Genomic DNA, 27,628 nt, shown 5'->3' with positions numbered 1-27,628 from the left:
CCTCAAGAGAAGTATCTTTCCTGCATGCTAGAGGGAAATTATGGGAAATAAGCTAATGTGGCTGTTAATATATACCACTCTTAAACATTATTTCCTCCAACCCACCAACTACCTGCAATGAGTCCCGATGTTTTCCTGACCTCAACCTGCTCGGCCTGCAGGACCTGAGTTGACCCACGCAGCAAGAGTGTGTCTGAGTAAGATCACTGTGAAAGTTCCTGTTTGGGTCATTTGTTGTTGGTTTGCAGCATTTCTCTGAGACTCATTTGTCTTAATATTTGCAGCACACTACAAATTGTCAACTGCACCATTTCAGCATGTATCTGTATTATTTTCTTTTGCAGTTGTCTTGATGAAGCTCAAATAAGTCCCTCTTCATAGATCTTTTGTGCATACTGTTCACATGAAGATGTAACCGATAGTAAAGGCAAACAGAACACAAAAGATTCAAATTAAAGCCAAAACTGACCAAAATATATTTTAAAGCTAACGAAAAATATCCCAGCAATTTCCCTTTTTTCACATTCAAAAACCTTTAACCTTTAAAGGTCCAGTGTGTATCATTTAGGAGGAGTTATTGGCAGAAATGGAATATAATATTTATCAGTATGTTTTCATTAGTGTATAATCGCCTGAAAATAAGAATCGGTGCTTTTTCGTTACCTTAGAATAAGCTGTTTATATCTACACAGGGAGCGGGTCCCGCAGGGTTCCTACAGTAGAACGGACAAACCAATCACCGGCTCTAGACGGGGCCACCCAGCAGGCGATTTGTTAATCTTTAACGGGGGGGATGGCCCAGTGGGAACATATTTTGACAGAGTGTTTGTATTTTAACCAGCGCAGCTTTTGTAGCCTTACGGCACGGCTTTAGCAAGCCAGGAAACTCAGACCAATTGCATGTGTTGTAAATCATCTCACGTGATGCTACTCAGCCAATCAAATCTGTGCATTCCTATTAGCATTGCGACTCGAGTCAGTGAGTGAGATACACGCGCACACACACACACACACACACACACACACACAGTGTAGAGACAAGTTGGAGAAATAATTTCACATGGTGTGCTCTAAAAGAGAAAAGCTGACTGAAAACAGAGCTTTTAATCAAGTAAGGGCTCTTACGTGTTCAGTCTTCCCACAGGCAGTTCAAAGCCAGTATGTCTCGTATGTTCCGAGATCGTGGCGATTATTAAAAGCGGCTCTGTGCGGCGCCACCACCAGACAAAGCACAGAGCGTGTTACGAGCAGGTTAAGCAGCAGCATTTTTTAACTTCAACCGATTTTTATGGCCAGTTCAGTCCTTTTCATTGAGCATTTCTAACTAAAGAAAACAAGATACTGTCAATCGGTGCCGCCAAGTTCACTTTTAACCTCTTTCTCAATCCTGCTAACTGGTCTTAGATTTCCTTCCCAGAAACTGCTGACTTTTGTTTTCCCTGCAAGTCACAAATAAGACGTGAGAGGGATGAAATGCAGAGGATGCTCTGAATTGTTAGGGCTACTTTTCCCCCTCAATTATTACGGCACTGACATTTTCTGAACTTTAATTTATGGCTCCTGCAGAACCTCATCCCTCTCATGTGTAGTTTTTTTGGGAGGAGGGTTTTTGAATCATAAGCAAAGTGACGTTCAAGATCAGAAAAGGCAACAGTAGCCAGGAGCAAGAAAAGATACCTAGAGGATGCAACCTGGCTTCCACTCTGAGTCATAGTTGAAACATTTAGCAGAGAGCTTTATTCAGGGTGACTTATAGTAAGTGCAACAGAAGGAAAATGTCACTTTCTATGAACTTTATGATCACAAGCAGTGTGCTGTGGTTACAGCGGCAGGGCAGCGTCCTGGCGGCCTCTGGACCGCTCCCTTCTTACTGAATAACGGCTGTTTTTGTGCTCATGAGCAAAGCATCTTCAATTGAGAGTATGTTCAACGCATACTTGCAAGTCTGTTGAGCAAAAAATGAATTGATTTTAAAGGTCAAAGGCCATGCCTAAGGTTTACATTTCACCAGCGAACATTCGCTGCTCTGACACAGAATCAGTGTTGAACAGCCTGACCCAAAACTGTCATCCATTTGGCAGCTTTTTTAGCTTTTCTTGCTTCTGCAAAGCAAATTAAGTGTCCCAGCTATGGAAATCAAACACTGACTTTAGCAGGAGACTTCCCTGAGTTTGATTCTTTTCTCACATTTTTGGCTGCCAGTGTCTTTATTTATTTGGGTGTTTTGTGAAAATCAAATCAAAAGTGATTAAAACTATGAAAGTTTATTTATAGTTGAGTCATTTAGCAATTATCAGGAACAACTTAGGACAAGAGTAAATCAGCTTCAATTGTGAGAACACTGACAGTATAAACAATAAATACCTGTGCATGTTAAGGGGTCATCTTATGTTAACCCCCCCCCCTACACACACACACACACTCAAATGTTTGGCCTCTGTAAATTGTCTATATTCCTTCCAGCGCATTAGGCGGGGGTGATTTCCTGCCTTCTGCCCAATGCATGCTGGGATAAGTTCAGGTCTTTCTGTGACTGAAAATGAATGAGTGAGAATGTCTACATACACAATGTTACTCTGCTTTCCTGGAAATAATCAGCCAACGTGTTGATCACTTGGTTCAAAGCTGGGTTGTTTCTAGTAACCAGTTTACATGTACTGATCCCGACTTTGTTCTTTACTTTGTAAATTTATATCCAGGTCACAGTGTCTGTTGACCTTTGAACTGTGAAGTTTGATAAAGAGTCGGAGTAGCAATGGATCTGTACAAACTCAGACTACACCATATTGTTGTCTTTTGAGATGGTCACTGTGTCATTAGGTGATCATAGACTCATAAGTCCTGCCGCGACTTGGCTGAGAGACATGTCAGACTATATGTTTTCCCTTCCCAGTCAGTAGAAAGAGGGTGAGTGTGTGGGTGAGCAGCATACACATGCTTTTGGTTATTGGTCAACATCCCGCAACACGTCGTAGAAGTTATCAAACTCATGAGAGAAGGCTAAAAGAACTTGTCAGGACGTCGTGAGGCATTCCAGATGTTGCTTCAGTTGTCTGTGACACACTACATGGGACAAAATAAGCAATTGCCATCAACATCAGCACTCTTTTTTGTTTTGGGCGTCTGATTTTGGCATTAATCTAGTTTTCAGCCAAAAAAGCTACACAGATAAATTTGTCAGAATGTTGCCCTAAGATCAAATAATTAGCGAGCATGAAAACTAACTGCTGTACAGAGCTGTTGAAAGATGAAAAATTCAGGCAGATCCTAACATGTTTTTGCATCCAAATCCTGGATGTTTCTGTTTTTATTTATTTGAATTAGTTTTTCATATCTTAGTGTTTCATACCTTTTTCTTTCTTACCTTCAAGGAAGCCCCCAGTTTCAGATATTATCTTTGGAAATCAGCTTACTGAGAAACTGCTGCAGATAGATAATCCATCACATTGAACATAATTTCCTTTATTTTTTACCTGTAATGTAGAGATACAGTGCACACTTTTCAAATTACCTTGTATTTACACCTGCTAACTTTGACAACAGTAAAAGCAGGCATGATGCATTTCCAAATGTCTGCAGGTTGAGTTTCACAGCATATTGGAAGAAAATGAACTGATTTAAAAATCTTAAATCTTTGAAAAGTACGGTATGCTTTGGAAAATGTTTGACACTTGTGTTACGTATACATTATTTGTTGTAAAACATGCTAAAACACTGGTATGGTATAAGGAGTGTTTCTACACACCACAAGTGTGTCATACTCAGCTGGAAAAATACTGACACTGATCACATTTACACAGAAAAATACCTAATTCACATTTGTATTTTTATATTCCGATATTGGCAAATATCAGAAATGTTTGCCGCACAGCTACACAGTGCAAATGTTAGGAATCACACGCAAACTGGCCTCTGAATATTTCCACTCTGCCTAAGAAACCCCACTCATATTTCCATGTCGTGTGTATCTGAATTAAATCTGAGAGATTTTCTGTGGCCAGCGGTCTACCTGCCAATTTCGACTGACTGCAGAGGAGAGATTGGTGTGACCGATGGATAGAGATAAGTGCTGGCTTTTCTGCTGAGAGAGGAGTACGTCCCCCACGGTGTCTTGTTCAAAGTGGCTCTGGAGAAATTGATGAGAAACTGTGGCTGGCGAAGAGCTAGGCAAATTGCATTCAAGTCCTTCCAGTTGTGTTGTTCCAGTGCTTGAGCTCGAAAAAGGAGGGATTATATTTTCCAGCAGACTTCTTGAGGGGAAGGATGACAGACACACTGAGAGCAGGATGGATGGAAACACAATGACAGCGGCAGATAGTGGTAGATTGTAGATAGATTAAATTGTCGTGTGATGGAAAACAGTAGTGGTGGGATGCATTATTTGATACTAATGCTGCTAATAATAATGATATAATGTAGGTAATGTATTATGTGGATGTTGCATGTTGAACAGGAATAACAGATGATATATTCAGGATATTGGAACAGTGAGGCAGTGGAAGCAGTGACTGACAGAAAAAAGACATCAGAATCCATCTCCATGCCCTTCTTTTAAGGCTGCGTTACTCAGAAGACCCCAAACGCACAAAACACAAGCCTGATATACTATTGGTTTGTTGTCATGGCAACATAATACACAAAGAGCCCCATTGTAATCCAGTGTGTGTTTGTGTCCACCTGATGAGTCTGGTAAAGCAGCATAAACCTGGTGGCAGCAGAACAAGCTGAAAACACAACACTGACATATTATCACCTAATGAAGATGAAATGTTGAACACGCTAGCAAACAGCTGATGAATGTAAGTCTAATATTAACTCTCCCTTAAGCTCCGGTTTGGTCTCCTGCAACTTGTGAGAAAAATATCTGGCTCTTCAGCTGCTACTTTCCTCACCAGCTAGTCTCTGACTGTCTGCCCGCTGTCTGGACCGATAGCCCACACTCTGCTTGTCTGCCTGAGCGCATTGAAAATGGGAAGGACACTTGGGGTGGGACATTATGCAGAACGATGTCATTCAGAAGTATAAACCAATGGAAAATTAGTTGGTGAAGGGCGTGATAACTTAAACATTTTTGATGGCTTTACTAGTTAGATTTTATGTTCACACCTACTAGTGCAGGAATACGTCACTGTAAAGACTGACTGTTTTCCAGGAAGTTAAATGTTTATTCCATGATGTTTTTAAATTCAGTGGCTTGGACACAGTGAATACAGTAAGCTCCAACTTCTGAGATTTCAGTAGATTTCCGTACACTCACTGTAGGTAAGAATAGAGCAACGGATTATTACAACTATTTCTTTCTAAGTGTACCAGTTGGTAAGAAGAAACCCACAAACATGTGGCAAACACAGTGCAATGATGCACGGGTGCTTCACATTCAGTCCTAATCTTCTGACCAACAGTATTTAACAAAATGTAGATGTTGATATAACGATGCCTTGCTCATAGTCTGTAGCTTCACTGGTAATTTAAGTGTTGTTCTTAAATTTTCCAGGAGGAGGAGATAAAGATTGATAGATTGACTGATGATTTGTGGACAGCTCTTTGGATGAGTGATTAACAGATTTGGTGATTAGAAAACATGCGTAGATAGATGGGGAATGCCTAATGCCTCCCACAGAGCTTTGCCTCAAGGGGTGCCTTTGAATTCAGTGAGAAACTGAATCACAGAGCTCTGAATTTCAAATTTCATGATATAGTTACTCCATTGTTCCACTAGAGTGACTGAGTGCTTTGCCCTCGAATGTACTGGAGAGGAGGGGGAGGGAAAGACTGACTGACAGATGGATGGAGAGACAGAAAATGTAATGGGGAACAAAAACAACGACGGGGAAAAAGTGAATGTGAAAACAACTGAAAGATAGGGATGATGAGATAAAACAGCTGGAGTAAAAAAGGGGTGTAGGAGTAGAGTGGCAGTCAGGACTCGGTACAAGCCAGCTGTCAGTGCTAATAGACAGAGAAGGATGGAGGGAGGGGAGGGGAGGGGAGGAAAAAAGGAAGAGATGTTCAGGCCAAACAACCTGTCACCAGCTATAACGGAGCATAACGCAGCACAGCTGCCTTGTCTGAATGTTAGAAAAAGAAACTTCCCTGACAGTTTGGAGAAGAGTCTGTGAGCAATCTAAAAGATACTTTCAAATGGATAGATGCTGTCTGGTTCAGTGGCAAAGCCAAAGACGGTCCAGGACTAGAGATGATGGTCTCAGTCAGTTCTGCTGAGGACAAGTCAGCTTGGATCGCGGCCTTTGCAAAACTCAGCATCATGAGTCTTATTTTCTTGTCTGTAAAGTTCTGTTTTTGCCGCGGTGTCTGGTTTATGGGTCACAAATATATGCCCACAGGACGCTCAAACAACAGCAAAGATAAAAGCAACTTCTACAAAGACTTTTGAATCAACTCAGCTTTGAACAGTAATTGTAAAGTCATGCATCAGCTCACTTCAAGTAATCAAGTCAGCTTCTCGCTGACAGAAATGTGCTGCCAGTGAGACAGTTGTCATTAGCAGGAAAGTTGGTAGAACTTGTTGTAAGCGATATAATGCTGTCAGATATTCTTTTTTGAAAACATGAAATTGAGTCCCAAGAACATTGAGATCTTCAAAACCCCGGCATTGAAGGAAACTACGGCTCATTACAATATGGGTTTTGTTTTTAGAGGTTTGGCTATTGGTTCTATGGCTTATAACATTGTTCTCACCAAAGTAATTGCTGAGATCTCCCAACACGGCGGCATCTCTTAAAATAAGTCCAACAAGGCAAGAACCACAAGATCTCAGCAATTATTTGGGTGGGTGCAAAACTAAAACCCAAGTTGTAGTAAGCCATGGTTTTTCTTCAAGCCACAGATCCAGCCACCTAGAATTGCCGGCTGGGCCATATTAGGGCCCAGGCAGATCCATGGCTGATCCCAGCAGGGTCTCTGCTGGGTACTCAGCTGAAATTAAATTCCCCTCATATATGCGTATATGTGTGAATGTGTTTTCGTGAAGGAAGCGCCATCTCATGGTGACACCCTGCAATTGAATGAATGGGCGTGTTTACAGTGGAATCTAGACATGCCCTGTCAGGAAACAGGAGGAAGGGGGGAGACTCGCATGAATCAGCCTTTTTGGACCGCCATACACCAATTCCCGTAATGGCATAACTCAACACTTTTTTCTCAGTCTGAAAGATGTGATTTAATTTACAGAGCTGTATTTTAAAAAAAATAAATAAGTAAATAAAAAAGCTTAACTTTTACATATTCATTTGGTAAGGACAAGACACGAAAGGAGGTATACATAGCAACCAAGAGTATCAGTTTCCCGGTACAGTGAGCACAATGAGCACAATGAGCACAATGAGGACGGCAACTGAACCGTGGACTCCTCTTATCCAACCAGATAGTGTCAGTACTTTAGGAAAAGACTGTCATAATTGAAGGAAACAGTATTGACTATTGGTGGGATACCGGACACAAACCCATGGTGTCTGCTGTCAAAGCCACGTGCCTAACCTTCCTGACCACCTCCCTGTGACTTTCTTTCTGTGCCATAAGAACTCACACTTCTTCCACATTTGTAACCGAACACAAATATAGATTATTTTCAGCTGCTTGAAAAAATGGCCAGGGTCATGGTCATTTTTCTCCAGTGGATAGTCTCGTCTCATCCAGCGAACTCCTCCTTCAGTCTGCTAAGGACTTAAATTAGGTCCAGAGCTGTAGAGCCACGAACCTGATATTTGTATACGGATTAGTGCCTTCTGTTTCAGTGAAAGCAATGTGGATATGGAGAGTGGTCTGTCAGTTCAGTGCAGAACATGATGGTCAGAGATTCTTTTACTTTTTGGTTTGTCAGAAACAACATTAAAGTAGACAAGAGTGTCCAAAAAGGACCTTAAGTTCACATGAAGGTTCATGTATAGATCACTCAGATAACCAGATAACACAAGTGCTTCATACAAGGAAAAGACTTTAGGGTTCAGATGATGTAACGGATGGTGTCTTCGTTTAACGAGATCACCATGTAGAAATTGCTTTGAAATGGAGATGATTGTCTCAGTCAATTCGGCAGAATTTCTCACTTTGTCACTGTTCTTTGCCAGGTTTGTGTTTCTCGGTGCTGCCTTTTGATTAGTCACACATGCATTAAGCATCCCATGGCCAACTCTGCAAAAGAAACACAATCACTTTTAAACCTTGATTTATCAAGGGAAAGTTTTTCTGTTCACTCTATCGATAGTGTGATTTATGAAAATGAGCAACGGAAGACACCAGATTGAATATCATTACTTCCCCAGCCAGGTCTGGGATTTTAACTGTCCACTCAAAAGCTGGCAGCGATCTGGGTGTGGATCTCGTCATGCAGAAGGTTTCATTTTCACTAGCAGTAGTAAGATTTACCCTTGACAGAAGGCCAAAGTGTTCTTGTCCCTGAGCAATAACATTGACTCCTACCTGCTTCAGAGCACCAAATTAACTTGGGGAACCTTCACCCCTTTAAAATAAAAAGCCGTGGTCTGTTGAGAACTGTTTGGAATTTTGAAATATCTGAAAGTCAAAAATGTCCAGCCATTACTTTATCTGGATTAAACCCATTTCCTTTCTGGCGTTATTATTGTTAGTGACCAGTAATTATTTCTTATATAGTGTAGTTAAATCCAGGAAGTGCATTTTCTGTCCTATGTTTAATATTTGCATTTGTACTGGTTTTCTAAACCAGACATTGTATCAGAATGTGGACATCTCTCTGCGGTAGAAAAGACATTTATAATAATTTCCGTTTGCCATATTTCTGTCCTGCATCTCCAAATGTCCAGGCTCTTCTTGATACAGTATGTCTCTGAAGAGAACACATTCGCAATGATATATATTTGACCCTTTGCTTTTTTTCTTCTTCCCATTCCTCCAGATATTCGCGGCCTGCAGGGTTTTCTGGACCAGACCTCCCGTCAGGGTGTGGACGTGGCCTTGCAGAGAGTGGACAGGAACATCAGTAAAGTCTTCACCAACCTCTTCACCACCATGAGGACCGAGGAGCTCAATCGGTACAGAGACACACTACGCAGAGCCATCCTGCTGCTCAGCCCCCACGGAGCACACACATTCATCCAGCAGGTCGGTCCACGTTCAGCTTATTGGTTTTATTGGCACATTCTTATATATAGGGAATGTGTCTGCATGTGTGTACAGTGAGCAGATTGATGTTTATGGGGACAAATGCCTACTTATGTGCGTCTACTTTACATGTTTGCACGCATAAGGAACAAGCTACATATGTGTGGAACAAAGTTGTTTGTATAGCAAATGAGTGTGCTTCTACATAGAGAGAGCGAAATGATTATATATGTGTTTTTATGGATCTAATGGGTGCTTAGAGGAGTACGGGTGTGGGGAGGAAGTGTTTACAGAAAACAAATGTGTATTTATGTGTTTGAGTGGGAATAAATGAACGTTGGCAGTGGGAAGAATTGGCTCCCTACATACTGTATATAAGGAATTGATGAGTGCACATATGTCAAGACATTACACTAATGAATGCATTTAGGGGAAATGCACGTAGGGAGTACATGTTTTTAGGCATTGAATAATTACAGCCTGGGGATCCCTGCATGTTTATGATAATGTGCAAATAATTGTAAATATGCTGCATTCACGTAATGTCAGCAGAATGGGAAGAACAGGAAACAATATTCCGACTTGGGAGTGTTCATACATTTTTCCAAGGTGTTTAGCCCTAGTGCTAACCTTTAGTCACACCAGATAAATAACATATACTACCTGATTTTGTTGTGTTGCATATTTGTAGAAGTTTGTTACCAAGTGAAACCAGATACAAACAGTGTATAGCTCCTATGAAATTAGCTGAATCGATTGTATAAGTGTTACTATTGAATTGTAATGTGATAGACCTGCCAGTGGTGGTGCATTTGCAACAGTTTGTTCACACATCTGTAGTTCTTTTCAACAAGTGGGAGATAGAGTGTACATAGGGAACAAGTCTGAGTGTAAAGGGAACAAGTGAGTGTACATAGTGAACAAAGGAGTGTGTATTGGCAACTGATGGATGTATCAAGGGATTAAGTGAGTGTGTGCACAGGGAAATGGATTGATTGATTGAAGTTTGACTGTGAGTGTGTAAAGAGAACAAATGAGTGTACGTGAGGAACAAGTGAGTTGTTTCATTGGGAACAAGTGAGTCTGTGTAAAGGAAATTAGTGAGTGCACAGAGGGGATCAGTGAGCGTGTGAAGGAAACAAGTTAATGTGTGAAGGGATTAAGTTCGAGAACAAGTGAGTCTAAAGGGAACATGTGAGTATACATAGAAAGTGTGTAAAAAATGTGTGTGCAAAGAGAACAGGACAGTATGTAAAAGGACAAACAAAAAATAATGTATGAAAGAAACAAGTGAGCGTGTAATGGAAAAAGAGTGTGTAAAGGGACCAAAAAATGAAATGAAAATTCAGTTTGTCCAGGCTTTCTGCCCGACCTCACTGCTGAACACAAACTGGATCAGTGATCAGTTGTAAGCCTGTGGTGTGTGTGTGCGTGTGTGTGTGTGCGCGCCAGGTGTGAGTGGCCACCTGGAGTGACAGATGGAGCTCGTTGGTCCACACACACACACACACACTCACAGTACAGAAGCTTATCTAAGGGGATGAGTTTTGCTCAGTATTTATTACCTGTTTCATTTTTCAACATGGATCACACTGATGTATGTGTGTGTGTGTGTGACTTTTAATTATTTACGAGTTCTGTGTGTGTCTGAGATAAACAAGAAGAGATATAATTTATAAGATGTTGACAGCTGCTCATTTTTGCTGGTTATCAGATTTTACAAAATAGTCAACTTATCGTCACTGATTGTCATCGTAATGTTCAGACTATTGTAGAAGACACTAAAATAGAATGTGATTACCGTGTGTGTGTGTGTGTGTGTGTCGTAGCAGATTTACATGGTTTATGATTGTCAGTATGACCTCAGTGTGTGTGTGTGTGTGTAGGCTTTATGACTTATTTAGCTGCTGTATGGTAGTGTGTGTAACTCAGCCTCCGCTCTCCCGAGAAACCTCTGACTTCACACACACACACACACCGCTCGCCTCATTCATATTGACGTCCTGGGCTTCCTTCTTACAAATCTCACCTGCCAGGAGTGTGTGTGTTTCTGTGTGTGTATCTGTTTGTCTAGCAGGCTTCTCATTTCTGTTCAGTCTGCCAGTCAAGCTGTGTTGCCATGGCAGCAGCGTTAAGTATTAATGTGGCTCTCTCGCTTCATCTCACTTCCTTGGAACATACACGGCCGTTTTAATATCTTAATTAACTGCACATACACACACATACAGAGGTGTACACGTGTGCACATGTAAACACATGTTCATGATATACACATAACAACAACAACAGGCAACAGCTGGAAGGAAAGGCATCACATGTACAAAGTTCTGTTTTTTTGTTACAGGGAAACATACAGCTTGATGTTAAGGGGTAATTTCATATATATTTACAATTGCCAGCCAACAATTATTAGTAAGTAAGAAAATTAATAAGTAAGAGGAAGAAGAAAAAGTAGGAGAGAAAACACAATTCAACCAAACACACGGATCAGTTATAATTTCTTAGAAGCATTTAGTTTCATTTTTCCGATAAAAGCTCCTGCTGCCACACAGCTTTTATCAGATATCAGACACGTCTGCCTACAGCTACATTCTACATGTTTCATTTAATTTGCAGATTTTATTCCTTGCACAAGTCTCCCATGTGCTTTAGAATTTATTAATTAACGTTTATTAAATCTTGCAGTAATAACAGCTGGTGCACTTGCAGCATGGATGGTCAGATAGATGGTTCACAGCCTGTCAGTCAGCTGAGCATTTCTAACGTTTAGTCTCATTTTACCTTGTGCTTGGAGTGGCGTTTGTCTGTTTCAACAACATCTGAAGTTTTGATAATTACACAATTCTACATATATACATTTTTTTCAGTTATGCACACATAAACTGGTAAGCCATTGCCAATCATAGCAGTAATCCCGGGGACACGACGGGCACAGCTAACCCTTCGCGGCTCGGCACAGAAGAGGCGAGTCCGTGAGCCAGTCGAGCGTCTGTGGTTAGTTCAGACCCGTCTGTAATACCAGCGGGACGGAGACGACTGAACGCCGCATACACTTTCAGACAGCAAAGATTACATCTGGAAAATGACTTTAGAAGAGAGCGTTGGTGAGTTTTATGGATATCTACAAAACTAAGTTACACTGAATTAAATATACATGCTGCCGGGCTTGTAGTTTTTTTCAAGGCAGCTGTTGTTCAACTTTGTTAAAAGCGTAAAGGTTTCAGTTTCTTATAGCAACTGCTGTAGTGGAGATGATTTGTCTTTTATGTCTAGTACGGAGAGTAAACTTCAGGCACACGCTTCATTTCTCCAGAAAGACTAATCAAAGAAATGCTAAATGAGAGACTGCACTGAGTGCAGAAGCTAGTGGAACAGAAGCTAGCCCGGACGTGACGTCATGACTTCAGCTCTCTGTTACATTTGCAGGAACTTGGTCATAAATCATTATTCAAGTATTACAATTCATCCACTGGGGACCATGAAGGCATGAACCATATTTCACGGCAGTCCATCCAATAGTTGTTGAGATGTTTCAGTCTGGACCAAAGTGGTGGACCCACCAACATTGCCATCCCTAGAGCCGTGCCGCTAGCAAGGCGAAAAAGCTCAGCAGTACAATAACAGAAAATAGGGATGTGAATAATTTAAAATCATTTATTAGAACATACTGTAGTAAGAGTCAGCAGACACATCTACAGAAATGAAGGGCAAACCCAACATAAAGCGTGTTACGGTGTTGTTCCACCACGGGTCTTAAAACCGCTTCAGGGCTCCTTGCCATATATTATCTAAGTCTCTGAACTGTACTGCAGGAGTGAGCGCCATTCTTCCAAAACATATTCCCTTATTTTGTGTTTGTATTATGGCAGTGGAGCGCGCTGGTCTCCCATAGGTGTTCAGTTGGGTTGAAGTCTGGTGACTGAAGCCATAGCATATGATGCACGTCATTCAGCAGGCCTCTTACCCATCTGTATATATGTAGGTACAATATGTATGCGTGTATTTAGTTATGTATATAGAAACATTTGGAATGTACTGTATATGGTTTTAAAAGATCCCATACCTGTAATATTGTACCAGGAGGAGAAATTTATATTATGGTTCATACATGTTATCAAGGGTGGGTAATACTTGATAAACTCCCCTATCATGTTATATGCAATTTTATATCAAGATATAAATATATATTGTGATAGAAAGCTCGTTTTAGAATTTAAATATCAAATGACCAGATATAAGTGTCTGTTTTTGGTTTAAAAATAGTAAATTAAAATAATATAATAAGTAAAATAAACCTGGTAAGACAATGTGTTTCGTCAAACTAATGAAAAAATCCTGCAAATCCAACATGGCCACGACCCAGTCTTGTTTCACGACGTTGTCCACAATGGCCTGACATCAGTGTAAACGTCGCTGATGTCATGAATATGTGAGACTGTGCATCTGTGGAGCGCATCAGACCATGATTCCACCACTCCGGAGCTTAATCAGCAGCAAAAAGACAGAACTGGGAAGGTTTGTTTCTCTTAAGATGGGGACTGACTGAAATATTACTGTTTGGTTTTTAGTTTTTACTGTGTGTGTGCTTGCTCAGGTGTGTCTGTCTAATAGTGTTAATGTCCAAGTTTGACTGCAAAAGAGTGGAAAAGCTTTGGCACAGAAACAAATGGCTTCTGTGTGTGTGTGTGTGTGTGTGTGTGTGTGTGTGTGTGTGTGTGTCGATGCTGAGACATTCATTAGCACCAGGACATGACGGCGTAGGAGGGTGAGACCAAGCTGAATGAAAATTGCACTCTTCAATAATGTCATGGAAACGTGTTAAAAGCTTTGTCAAGTTTTTACACACACACACACACACACACACACACAAAGCCATGATAACAAAACACACTGGCTATGAATCTTCCTGCCAGAACTTGTTGTTACTTACTTGCTTTTCAGCCTGGCTGCAAAGTTGGTTCAGTTTGGCCAGATTTCAGCCTCGTCTCAACAGAAATCTAACCTGACCTGTTGAAGCCATCGGGAGTAATCTGTCCTCTACGCTGATTGTGCGGTGATCAAATTAATAACACATTGACCTAAAAATATAGTGTTATCTACTTATAACTACTGAGAGTATTACATTTAGAGGTGTGTGTTTAAACCAAGCAGTCATTTTGCTCCTCTTGATCCATTTCTCCCATTTCAAAAGGTCGCTTCAAATTCGCTTGACAATCAATGGAAACTTGACCAGCGACACTGGATGCTCTTCATCCTGCTAAAGTCAGCATGTTAATGCAGTGCTAGCATTAGCATGCTGGCATACTGAAGCTGGACTGAGTAAAGCGGTTTACAGCGTTCCTGCCATGCATACTGTACCTGCAGCGTAGGGTTTGGTTTATAGTCCAGCGTCGGAGTCTGTTTGTTAATAGCACCACCACAACACTACACGGATGTATCGGAACTGATCCGACCATATCGCATATGCTTTCATTAGATTCCCCACAGGAACTGTGTTTACAGTCTTCCATTTCCTTCACTTACTCATGAAGTCGCATCGAGGTGGCTTCTATTTCGCCTTGTCTCATCACTGAATAAGAGACTTCCTGAACAAACGGTGCAAAGCCGGCTTAGTCTGATGAAGGTTGAACCACCTCGCTGTACAGAGGCTAAACCCTCTGCCCCAGCAGAGGAACAGGAAAGTGCTTATTCTTCGTTTACCCGCCAGTGCTTTTGTCTGTAATGATCATTACAGCCTCACGGGGCCGCTCATGTGGCTTTTAGACGTTTCTTCTTGTTTCTGTCTCTGTTAGTGTCTCTGCATGAATCTCAGTCAGCCGCCGGTTGACTGTGTGAATCATTATCGAGTGTGTGTGAATCCAAGCAGGGAAATTAACACCAGCCACACACACACACACACACACACATACACACTTACACACAGTCGGGTTTCTTCACAGCTGAAGATGCTGTGTGTTTGTGTGCAACAGTTTTAACGTGTCATAAATTTCTGATTCCAGCCACTCTGCCTCCTCCCTTCCCTTAGTTTGTCTTCCGCTCTTCCTTACTTACTTACCTTTCCTCCTCCTCATCTGCTCTTCCCTTCATCCATGCTTCAGTCATCGCCTCCGTTTCCTCCTCATGTCCGCCTCCCTCCCTAGCTCTTCTCTGCTTCCTCTTTTCTCACCTTGTTTCCTTTCTTGTAATAAGTTTCCTCGTCCGTGTTTTCCTCTTTCTGCTTTTATGCTCCCTTCCTTCCTCCCTCCCTATCTTCTGGTCTTTCTCGTCACCCCCCTTTTTCCCATCACTCTCTTCCTGCTTTCTTCTTCTTCATACTTCCTCCCCTTCTCTCTTCATTTCCTCCTCTCATTCCCTTCGGCCTTCCCTCTTTCTGGTCTCACTTCTTTCTCTCTTGTCATCCCTTTATATCATCCCTTTGTCATATCTTGTTCTCTTCCCATTTCTTGCCCTCCATCCTTTTCTCTCCTCCCTCTTTCAATCTCTTCCTCCTTCCCTATATTCCTTTATCCTCCCTTCTCTCCACCTCCTCCCTTCTTTCCTTCCTTACATTTTCTAACTTGTTTTCTGAAAGAGTAAAGAGAGAGAGAGAGAGAGAGAGAGAATAAATCACTGGAGGAGTGAAGTTTAGATTGGGAGGCGGGATGAAGCCCTCGGTAGCCGGGGGAGACAGATTGACTGACAGGATCCCATCAGGCTGCTGAGCAGTCATGAGTGACACCTGCACACACATGCGGCCCTGATCCACTTCTGTGTGTGTGTGTGTGTGTGTGTGTGTGTGTGTGTGTGTGTGTGTTGTACATGTCCTCGGGGCAAAAACCCTCCCACAGTAAATTGAAAATGACCTCAATAAACACAACACAGCCATATTCTCCTCCCATCTCTCTCTCTCTCTCTCTCTCTCTCTCTCTCTCTCTCTCTCTCACACACACACACACACACACTTTAACTCACCCAGTTAAAGGAACATTTCGTGTTTCTTTACGACCTGCTGGGTCTTGTTGACGCAGTTTTTTCCATCGTCCTGTTGTTTGGGCCGCAGGGCAGAAACGTAAATCTCAACATATTGAGCTCATAGCTGTTTTATGAAAGGTGAGTCACCATCTGATGTCATACAGATAAAGTGAAACACTTGATACAAATTGCAGATTGCAAATGGGACCCTCGGACGTTTATGACCCTTTTTTTTAGTTTGAAAATCAGATGCAGACCAATAATAATCAGCCCCAACAAGATGTTTTAATGACTTTTGTAATTGTTTTATTATTTTTTGTTGTTTTTTGTTGGTTGTCTGACTTTTATTTGTTTGTTTCCCGTGTCGTCGACTGTAAATGCTTGTTGCTCTCAGGTCGCTGTTGAGAGAAATAAAGATCTAGATCTGAATGAGGCTACCTGGTTCAGTAGTTGTATGACTGGCACATTGATACAACAAGGACAGGGAAGAGCTGTCCATCGTACCTCGCACTTCATATTAGCACCTTCTCCTCCAGAACATAATGAATGAAGCTACAGCTGTGTGTTACTGGTGTTACAGTGCGGTCTGAATGAATACATCAGGAAACAACGCTGCGTATGACTCATACCTTAGGGAGGCCTTTTATGTTCAAAGGAAAATACTGATTTTCATAAGCATATGAGTTTACATGTTTTCCCTTTTTTGCAAAGTTATAAATCACACTTTTTCCATCGAAGGAGCTTCACTCTTATTATTATGGTTGTACCCCCTCTGAGGCTTTGCTTCATGAGCAACAGTTTGTTCTTAATTGACTTGCCTTCTAAAACAAAGGTTAAACAAAGGTGAAAGAAAGGAACCTTTTCTAAGTCCACGAGCCACTTCCAGCATTAGTTTGACCTTTGCAGTTACAATAAGATAGTAAGTTGAGAGTGTTTGAGGAGAGCCGGCTCAGTTCAGTATGTTTCCAAGAAACACAGAGATAAATCTGTCCCGAACGTGACTTGGATGCAAATGGCCACCCATCTGTTGGGCTTGTAAATTCTTTGGATTAGAGAGCTGTTAAAGGCAAGGTTACCAGTCCCACGCGACTCCATCGTACTTTTCCAGCGTGTTTCTTAATCATTGTTAATCACTCAGATTTGTCTCCCATCAGCTTAGTCCTTGTGGGCTACGAGAAGGACGGCATCGCTAATGAAGCGAGGGAGAGGGAGTAGGAGAAGAGAGGACGAGAGGGGAAACAAGAGAACAAAAGAAAAAGCAAGATCCTCTCAGCCTCGACAGCAAACCGAAAGAATCCTGAAACATGAAAGGAAAAAAGGAACAAAATGAAAAACATGACAACTGTGCGTTCAACTTCAACAGAGCGAGAAGAGAAAAAATTAGACAAGATACGACACCAATAAGAGTTTAATCTGAACCTCGACATGGAGAAGGAGGGCGAGGATCTTTTTTTTTTAAAACAACACAGGAGGAAACCTTCATAAATAATGAGAACTGATGTCTGCCTCCGCAGAGGAAAAGAGAAGAATATTAGTGTTAAAGGTTGAGATGTACAGGTATTTTATTTTTTAACATAGTAGAATGATCTGTTTCAAGCCGCTATGGGTAAATCCATGAAACCAATACTTCCTGCTCACACAGTCTACTGAACAGGTATTAAAGCGATAGCGGCTTGTCATTACTAAAGACTGAAAACCTACGGTGTCTCCTAATATTAAATATCAGATTGTTGACACATTTAACCCGTGTTTTACCAAACATTCGTACACACCGAGATCCTTAGTGACGCGTCGCTTATGTAACACAGTTTAAGCTACAGAAGTCATATTGCTCCAGAGAAAATACATAGACTGCTCAGTGACTTTCACATTAGTCAGCACAGTAATATCAGACACAGTCACTGTCTGGTGGTTATGGCGGTGGTGTCAGAGAGGAGGATGCTGGGTAAACTACACGCCATCTTGGACAGCGTCTCCCACCCACTCCATGACGTGCTGGTCAAACAAAGGAGCGCCTTCAGCCGAAGACTCATCCCCCCACAATGCACCACAGAGCGCCACAGGAAGTCATTCCTGCCTGTGGCCATCAGACTCTTTAGCTCCTCCCTCTAAGTGTCAGTCTGTATGACCCGAAGTCACTAAACTGGACATTGATCATTAACATCTCCGCCATAATTAATAATTATTGTGCAATATTCTGTGTACTACTCCCGTGCAATATTAGTTTTCCCTTGTTAGTTTTTCTTATTTATTGTTACTGATACTATATACCTCTATTACTCTCGACAGTACATGCACCTCCGCTTATTACTATTACTTATTACATATTTGGTTACATTGTATTTTATACTGTACTTCATCATCAACCAGTAAACCCACTTGGTACTCGACACTTAGTTTATCTTATACTTATACCGACATGATACTTAATTTATTTTCTGACCTGTTTTATAGTGTATTGTATCATATTGTTTGCTAGTACTTTCTCCTGTGTGCACTGACGTAAAGGCGAGCTGCTGTAACAAAGAGTTTCCCTTCGGGGATCAATAAAGTATTTCTGATTCTGATGGCAGTGTGCACTGTCCACTGTTAGATGTCAAGTTCATGGACTCTGTGATAGCTTGTCATACCTATGCTCTCATTCCTCTTCCCAATTTATCACTCACTTTGCACAAAAATGCAATCCTCTTCATCATCAGTATGTGTGTCTTTATTTTCGGGGTTAGGCTGGATTCAGACCAAATCAGGCGCTGCGTTGAACATGCCAGTCCTCGCATTCATTTTGAGGAGCCGTAGTGCGTTTAGGCAGTGGGGGGCCGCAGCGACCTGCGGTGGAAAAGTTCAAACAGAATCAACTTTTGGAGAAACGCAACCCGACGTCACGCTGCGGTGGCCAATCCGGTGATCAGACTGGTCAAACTGCTCCACAGTCAGCCTGAAATATCTGTGTCTGGCTGGCAGTCTATGCTGGAGAGAGAGGGGGGGGTGACCTTGTTCTACTGTCTCCTACTGAACTAGGACTACAGCTACAGCTGGACGTAGAGAAAAGAACTGTCAGAACTGGGCAGGAAATATGAAGAAAACTAATGTCATGATTTTTCAAAAATGCCCCAGATGCCAGGAGAACATCTTGCCATTTCCTGCCTTAACTGTAACGCTTAAAGATATGTATTTAACCCCGGTGACCCGACGTAACTGACGTTTCGGCTGTGCTTATTTTATGTACGGTGCTGCTTTGCTGGCGTCGACCCAACAGCGTCATCTCCCCGCTGGTCGGGCTAGTTCTGGGTAACGTTAGTGAAAGTGGTGTTAATAATGAGATATGAAAGCATAACATGCGTTTTAGATGAATGAGATGTATACACTCTGAAAACATTCAACACGTTGCTGCAATTGAATTGTATGCAAAAACGTTATGTGACGCAGCGGTTTTCAAGTTATTCAGTCTATAACAATATTTCCATGAAGAACCTGCATTACATCCTACAAAAGATTCCACATGAAACTACAGCCCAGCTACATTTGTCAGCTATGTAATTCTAACTCTTAAGACATGTTTCTTCATGTGCTTTGGAAGTGTAAAGAGAGATTTAGCTAAAACTCTGTAATCCTAGTGCATCTCTTCTTAATGATGATTCTCATTTATCTGAGGTTGATGCAATCAAGAATATTTTCTGGTTTTTATGGCTGCTAAGAAACCAATTTTAAGAGACAAACATTAGAAAAGCAATTATTTCTACAAATTTGAAACCAGGAAATTGTTAAATACAACCAGTTTGTTGAGCAGCAGGGAGTTTCGGGCTCAATATTAAAAAATGAATGAATAAGAAAGGGTGTAATATGGTCCAGAGTCTGTAAAGGCCTAAGATGCGTCTTTAAAACTCATTTTAAAGTTTAAAAGTCAGTAGATTTCTTCTGCCTTGTGTGATTCTATATAGTATAAATATTAATATCGCCCAGATTGGCGTCCGGAGGTCTTCGCTTGACAGCAGAAATGGTTTTTTGACCCTGTGGTAATTTACATTCTATTCTTTCATTGTTGTTACTGTTTTACTACTTTTTTTATAAGCACTACTTGTAGCTCCTGAGCTTTCTCCTTGCCCATATCTTCACTCTCGCTGCTGTCGACGAACCAATTTGCCCGCAGGCGTGAGTAAAGTTTCATCATAAGGGAGGAGAAAACAGGACGAGAAGGCAGAGAGTGAAATGTTGCAAAAGAAAAGCGAGTTGTCATCCTCGGTGCGGGATCATAATTGATCTCACCCATAGCACCTCTCTGCTATAATTGGAGCACTTAGTGTAAATGCTCTGGCCGCTATCTAATTGTCTGGAAGTGGGCGGAGGTGGAGAATACTTGACAAGCATTAGCGCTGATTGGAGATCAGCATCAGACGCATTGCCTTTGGCTGGTCAGGTCAGTGCCTTCTTAAAAACTCAGATTAGAGAACAGAAGGTGACCTCAGTCAGACAGGACAAAATTAGCGTGTAATTTGATATTTTTCACGAGGGTTTTTATTTTAAAACGTTTTCACTCAGAAAACCAGAAAGTTGATTTATGGAAGGACGCAGAGTAAACGGCCGATGCTCACAAGTCTTTATTCAGTCATCAAAAAGAGTACAGTCCGTTTGAAGTAGGACATAGAAAATGAAAATAACAGCTGATCAAAGCCTACAAAGTGTTGTTCATCAGGTGGATAACAGCAGGATTTTCTCTGTGCACACATCAGCATTTAGTTCTCTGTTGCTACCCCGACTTTTTGTTCTAAAAGTAACAACCTCAGTGCCAAAAAGCTGCAGAGGCGACGACCTGGATGCCCCGTGCTCACGGCTGGCGGCCGTTGTAAGGGCATTCGTGTGACAGTCTACCCCTTGGCAGCATTATGAGATGGATGAGAGATGGATAGGAGATGGGCTGACGTGTCGTTTGTCACAGAGGGAGCGGTGGCGGCGGGTGTGGAGGGCTGCTGTCATTTGTTTGGCTGGTGGACAGCATGGCTGATAAAGCAGCAGTCTGACAGGGCTAATCTGATATCAGCCTGGAGAGCAAAGGAAACACAGCGCAGCGCCCAGGGCGAGTGATGCACAGGAAAGATATCAAATCATCTCTGTGCATGAACTGTAAACATGCACCTGAGTCTTAAAAACCAGCAGCGAGACCGGACACCAGAGGAACTGTGGGAACTGGGCCAGGGAGGACGAGGCAGGGCAGAAGGCTGCTTTGTCCAATCAGGCTGCAATAACAAGTCACGCAGACGCACAACGCATCATGCATGTGTCAGCAGCCCCATTGGAGATGTTTCTCTCGGGGGCGTGGCGTGACATTACCTGCGCTGGTCTGGGATTTTAATCCCGCCCGCAGCGCGTATGTTGGTACATTTTCAGCCCCACCCCTGAAATAATTACAGTCGCAACTGCCTCCTGTTTTTTAGCAAACTCGCTTGTCCGCCCGCCACTTATATCCCGTCCGGAGCGACGCCCTTGTATTTGAAATGGATTCATTTGTTCTGCAGGAAGAACTGCTTGTCCCACTTTTTTAAACTGTTTTAAGTAGTAAGTCAAAAATGCTTTTGCTAATCTGTTAGAGGGAAACGTGCTCGCACCAACATACAGGCCAAGTTGGGAACCAGTATGACGAAAGAAGTCATTGTCGTTTGTAGCCTATATTTGTTTACATTTTGGCAAATTGGCACCATTAAAATCATTCCGAATTAGTTATTAACAGTTCCTGTTTGCAGTGTACCCATGGATGTGCAGACAAATTTCACGGAATTACATTGATACTGAACTGATTCTCAGGCAAGTGTCTTCTTTCGATGAATTCTAAACGTATTTACGGACGCTTATTCGCCTCCCCTTCAACTCCCTCTCTCTTTTGTCTTTCTCTTTTGGCGTTGTCCTGCAGAACATCCATGTCTATTACAGACCATATCCAGAAATTTCACAATGGTTAAGGACTTACATTACAGCGGAGCACAGTTAATATTTTATTCCCCACCTGCCCCCGTAATGTTAATCCTGTCCAAATGGAGCTAGTGTCACTGTTTTCAACATAAGAATAACAGCACTGGTCATTCGTTCAAACACCTTCAGACAAATAAAGTTTTTGTTATGTCAGGTTCATGTCAGGGTGGATGACTTGTGTACAAAGCGTGACTTTGACACCTGAGACCAAGATTCACTTTGGTTTTGTGTATATAAAGGCAATCTTTTTGTAACCTTCAACAGGAAGTACTGCACCGAAGCAGTTTCCTTAGAGACTGCTCTGACTCCTTGTGGAAGATCTAAATACAACTGAGTGTTAGAAATCTCCCGCAGTCTCTCTTAAACACACACACTATTTGTATAAGTCACTGTCACCTTTTGCTGCAGGTCTGATTCAGCACATCCTGAGAGTTGTAATTAAATGGTGCTGCATCGGCTGTTGGGGCCATTTCTTACAAACACACATGTACACAAACACATGCTGATGTATGTGTACACACAGCACCTGTGTTACTTGTGATAATCTGTTTGTGTTGCCAGCTCCCAGGGGTGTCGGGAGAGGTGACATCCAACAACAAATGGAGAGTCAACTGCAAAACACTGTTCACACTCAGTAGTTACATCAGGACATTGTGCTTTCGGCCTGTCAGCCGCACATGAATCCAGACTTCTGAATCAACTTAAAATCCTTTAGTCGAGTCTGAGTCAACTGCATTTCACTGCAGACTTTGTAGAAAGAATAATATTTCCAGCCACATGGGGGGGGGGGGGGGATGACATGCGGCTGGATTTGAACCCGGGCCGCTGCAGCGAGGACTCAGCCTTGTGATGTCACGGTCTGCTGTGAGGGGCATTAAGATGATTGGATGAAAAGCGCTGACTCAGTAAGACCGATCACACATTGACAGTGTGTTTGTGCGTGCCTTTGGTATGGCTGTGTGCTGGCTCTTTGTGTCTGACTGGTTAGCCACACCTGTGATAAATAGACGATGATGCTGCTGCTTCCTGCTTCCACTTTTTCTTCTGGTGATTTTATTTCCAACAGCCACCACCCACTGTTGCATAGCTCCACTCCACCAGAAAACTTCAGAAAATAATAATCTGTGAAGAAATCTAAAGAAATATATAACATGGTGGCAGAGAAAAAACCAGTGTTCATTCATGAACGTAACGTCAGGTCTGTTAAGAAGCAGCACTGACTGCTGTTTTATTCACGTAACAGCAGTCGATGGAAACTCGCTGTGATTCACATTTTAGAATTTGGGCAGAAGTTGGACAGAAACCTACTGAGAGAGAGAGATTGTTTCAGACTGCACGGTTCACAGCCCACACACACACACACACACACACACATACAGTTTCTATATAACAAGATCCACTGGAAAACTGTCCCCATCTCTTACTTTCTCTCATTGTTTTCCCCTCTGTTGTTTTCTTCATATTTTGTGGCCGTAGAGCTGCAGACATCCATCTCTGTCTCACTCCTCATCTCCTGCGCTCTCTCTCTCTCCCCCATGCCACACTGTTTTTAGCCTCGCCCGCCCACTCTGTAGCTCACACTGTTATTCTCACTCGCTCGCCCACTCCGCCTCTCTCACACATACACACATTTCCCTCCAAACTCTCTTTGCTTTGTCATAATCCATCTATCTTGTTACTCAAGAGTGCACACACGTACAGCACTGTTGTTTTTTTTGGGTTTTTTTTTACATCCATCGAAAAGCGAGAAGGAGAAAAGCTGGATGCTGTCCAGCTACAAAGCTGAGCACATACAGAGCGACGTATGATGTAGGGAACTACACCTTTAAACTGAACCGAACACGGATGGTTTCACTAAGCTATCGTACTGTGGAAATTACATTTGAGACAAGACCTTTACATATTCCCAACAGTAGATATTTTCTTTGAATGGAGCGAGTACCAGTTCTGAGCCTGTTACATTAAGAGAATGTTGCATTGTGGGTTGTTTTTAGCCTTAATGTTGCTAGTCTAGCAAGTTTCTTAAAGCCTGTTTATAATGTATCTTTTAGAGTTAGTCAGGCCTCAGAGTGCTTAGTTAGTCCAGTTAAGCCTGCAGGGGTTTCTGTGTTTTGCTGCCACGGAGGAAACGCTTTCCTGATGAATGAAAACGAGTCAAAAGTGTCTCGAGACGTCTTTGCTGCAGAAACTGAAATGAGACCGAATCAGTACTGCTGTCACAGAATCATCAAAATCATTCAGACCACTTCTTAGAGCCTGACAGGAGAGCATGTAAGGATGTAGCCGATGAACAGGATGAAGAATTAGCTGTACTTGAAAACATGTGACAAGATACACAAATGTGGGATTTGCATTATTATTCATGTATCAGTTTTACAAGAGAGAAGGCCTCAGGACTGAGCATTGTCTCGGACTAAAGGCGCTTTCAGAAAGCGAGCGTTTGCCGCAGCCGCCTCAGTTGTTGCTGATGTAAACACAGCAGCAGACGTGCCGCCGAGGCTGTGGAGGGGGGGCATTTGGAGCCGGTGGTTTAACTTTTTCAGCTTGCTGTGTGACCAACCACAGAAACTACAGCAAGGGAAACGATACAGGAGCTGCTTTCACTTCACCTTCACCATCATCTTCAAAGTTTGACAATACACAACTTGTATGATACTAGTTAGCAATTAATCACAGCATATTGCTAACAATTTCCTCAGTTTTAAGCTACAACCCGCTCTATTTAGCAGCATGATGAGATTCTACGAAAGGTGGATAGCAGCAGGCTGACGGGCTGGTGGGATCGGAGGTAGCCCGGAGCCGCGAGCGGTGCCCTGCTGCTGCAGATTCAAAATCCAGAACGGCGATGTTGCCAGGCGCTGGCTGTAAGCACCTTAGCTGTATCTCAGGGAAGCTTTTCAACCAGACTAATCTGATAAAGTGTTTATCATCTTCAAAAAGCCTTCTTCCAAAAGCAGCTGTTGGAAAAGGTTGGGGGTCGTCTCATAATCAGGGTCATCTTATATTTGGGCCAGTATGGTATATGTTGTCGTTTACATATTTGTGAACGTATTGATTTCAATGTTAACAGAGAAGTAAGGTTAATCAAAGTGTTCTAAATAACAAAGAATAACAGGTGATTCATTACTTTTGGGCAGAGCTCCTACATGATCCCCCTGACATACAGTAATGAGCCATATACTTTGTCAACAGACATACTGTACCTTCAAACTGTACTTCAGAAAGGCATCTACAGTTCCCTCAGATACTAAATTTTATTTTTTTAATTTTAGAGATACAAGATTATCCACTGACAGCTGTGATGTCATTTTGTCAGCCAAAGAATTTAAGATTTTTCAATTTAAAGTTCTTTGTGCTTTCAGCAACTTTTGTAAAGTAGGTGTCAGATTTTACAAATAGTGAATTTCTCACAAATCACCTAGTATCCACTGAGCAGAACAGAGTGTCCAGGCAGCATGACCGGGGTTCCTGCACCCTGCACAAGCTTCTGTCAGGTTACTGGCTCTGATTGAGTGGAGTCATGCTTGTGGAAACCTTAATGGAGCTGTTCGGACTGTTGTGTGGCTCAGCACTTCAACTATGTATCATCAGGGTGTCATAAAAAAGAAAGATAAAGAAATCAGTGTAATCAGATGGAAGTTGGTTGACTTTTCAACCTCGATGGCCCTTGGTGGAGAACAGATTCTGTCACCGGTCTTCTCCTCTACAAACTGATGTGTATCTTTGTTGCCCTCAGGGGGCCCAGTCGCTGAGAGGTCAGCTAATGAGGATCCTAACAACAAATAGCACGTCTGTTGCTACTTTTCCCCCAGAAACATCCTTCAGCTGAGTCTGAGTCCACTGAGGATCCTGATGAATCTATAAACAGATGCTCAAGATGCACTCAGGCTCTGCGCTTTTCATTAAAACTTGTAATTTTTAACAGCTAACACATGCTGCTATGAACAAGGACATGCTAAACTCATAATGCTCCCAGGAAAGCGCTCAGTCGTTTCCATTCCATGTAAAGAGGAAGAAGGCAGCACTGTGGGAACATGTTTCCTAATATTCAATGTTGATGCAGCTGCAGCTCATATTCCTCCAAACAACACTTATTTTTCATTAGGCTGCTTCTTCTTGTATTGCTGGTGAAGTTGCAGCTTTTATAGCTTTCAATAACCAAAGTGATGACATCTTTATTGCAGATGGGTCGTTAATGGAGACGATAATTTCAGCCCGTACTTTAAAACTGAGATGCCGCAGTTCACTGGGTGAAATTTCATGTTGAAGTTTTCTTTCTGGAACACACAACATTTGTTTTTTTAAATATATGAACCTGCAGCGCCACAGCCTTCAGCGGTGGCTCTACTTTCCCTGTCATGCTCTTCTTTAGAAGTAGAATACGATAAAACAATTGAATTCTCATCAACTGTCAGTACGGGGAAATTAACAACAAAATTTGCCACCTGGAACGTCAGCATGAGGTGAGTATCTGCCAGCTTTTAGACGTCAAAGTCTTGAAGGCCTCTCCGCTACAGTGACAGTGAACAGACCCTCCGGTTCAATGCCTCCATGCCAAGAAAGGGGGCCGCCCTCAGCTTGAGGACTTTTAAAAATTATTATTAATATGATGATAATGTATTCTATGCTTCTATGCTAAATTATTCTCCCTCCATCTCCACAGTCCTAACAGAAGATGACAGTCTTCCTTAAGCCAAATTTGTGCCCTATTAAAATGTGTCTATAACCAAGTTCAGAGGCAGGAAAACCGACTCGCCCTCCGTTCCCTCCGATTCTCAGATGCTCAGGCCTCTGATATGTAACACTAATTACTACCACACATCTTGTCATAGATCCTTTTCCTTAACAAATTGCATGGCAGTATTTTAAAATATCATTTGACAAAGACTGGCCTACATGATGCAGTGATGACACTGTAGCGTTATGATGCAGAGTTGCAATCAGCTGTGTCACCAGCACATAGTTTGAATCCTGAAATAGCTCCTCTCTCCCCAGTAGCTGAGGAACTTTGTGGTCTAAGTCAACATCATAAATACAACCTCAATCTTTCATCTGAAGAACTGCCTCCACCATCTGTTCATCTGCCCTAAATCACAAGTACAATTTTCCTAAAAGTTCTTCTGGTGTTGGGTAAAAAACAATCAAAACAATCTCTCCTTAAGTATTATAGATGGATTATTGCAACCAGGCGTTGACTGGAAGATTTGCAGGAAAGTTTTACGCGGCATGTTTGTGTTGTTTTTTGGGGCATTGGGGCATGCTGGGGATAGAATAATGAAATCTCAATGTTGTACTTATTTTGAGTTTCTCTGGATGGCAGCGTTTGGTAATTATTCCGTAATGTAATAATATGAATGCAGTTTGTCACGCTGGAGTTTGAGAGAGAGGACGAGACAGGGAGAGAATTGGGAGAGACGAAGGGGGATGAGGGAGACAAAGAAATGAAAGAATACTGTAAGCGTGAGAGAGGAGATGAATGGTCACACTGTCAGAGAGCGATGAGTCAGTCAGGTGGAGTCGCCGCCGGTGTTTTCTGCTGCTGTCATCAGGTTTCTTCCAGTGTGCTCACACTGCATCCCAAGAGGCTCTGCTGTGTGGTTATGTTTTAGGCACTCGC

At 42.2% G+C, this 27,628-nt stretch overlaps 1 protein-coding gene across 5 annotated transcripts in view; it reads left to right on the top strand.

The window, feature by feature from the left end:
- The window catches only part of grid1b (glutamate receptor, ionotropic, delta 1b), a 527,867-nt gene that overhangs the window by 341,239 nt on the left and 159,000 nt on the right, over nucleotides 1–27,628 (top strand). For all 5 annotated transcript variants that reach the window (XM_044179810.1, XM_044179811.1, XM_044179812.1 and 2 more), the window contains one exon: nucleotides 8,894–9,099. In XM_044179810.1, the coding sequence (XP_044035745.1) occupies nucleotides 8,894–9,099 (206 nt within the window). The remainder of the gene's footprint in view (nucleotides 1–8,893; nucleotides 9,100–27,628) is intronic.

The sequence above is a fragment of the Siniperca chuatsi genome, linkage group LG20 (genome assembly GCF_020085105.1).
Source record: "Siniperca chuatsi isolate FFG_IHB_CAS linkage group LG20, ASM2008510v1, whole genome shotgun sequence".
Classification (NCBI taxonomy): Eukaryota; Metazoa; Chordata; class Actinopteri; order Centrarchiformes; family Sinipercidae; genus Siniperca; species Siniperca chuatsi.
This window is presented reverse-complemented; position numbering and strand designations above follow the sequence as displayed.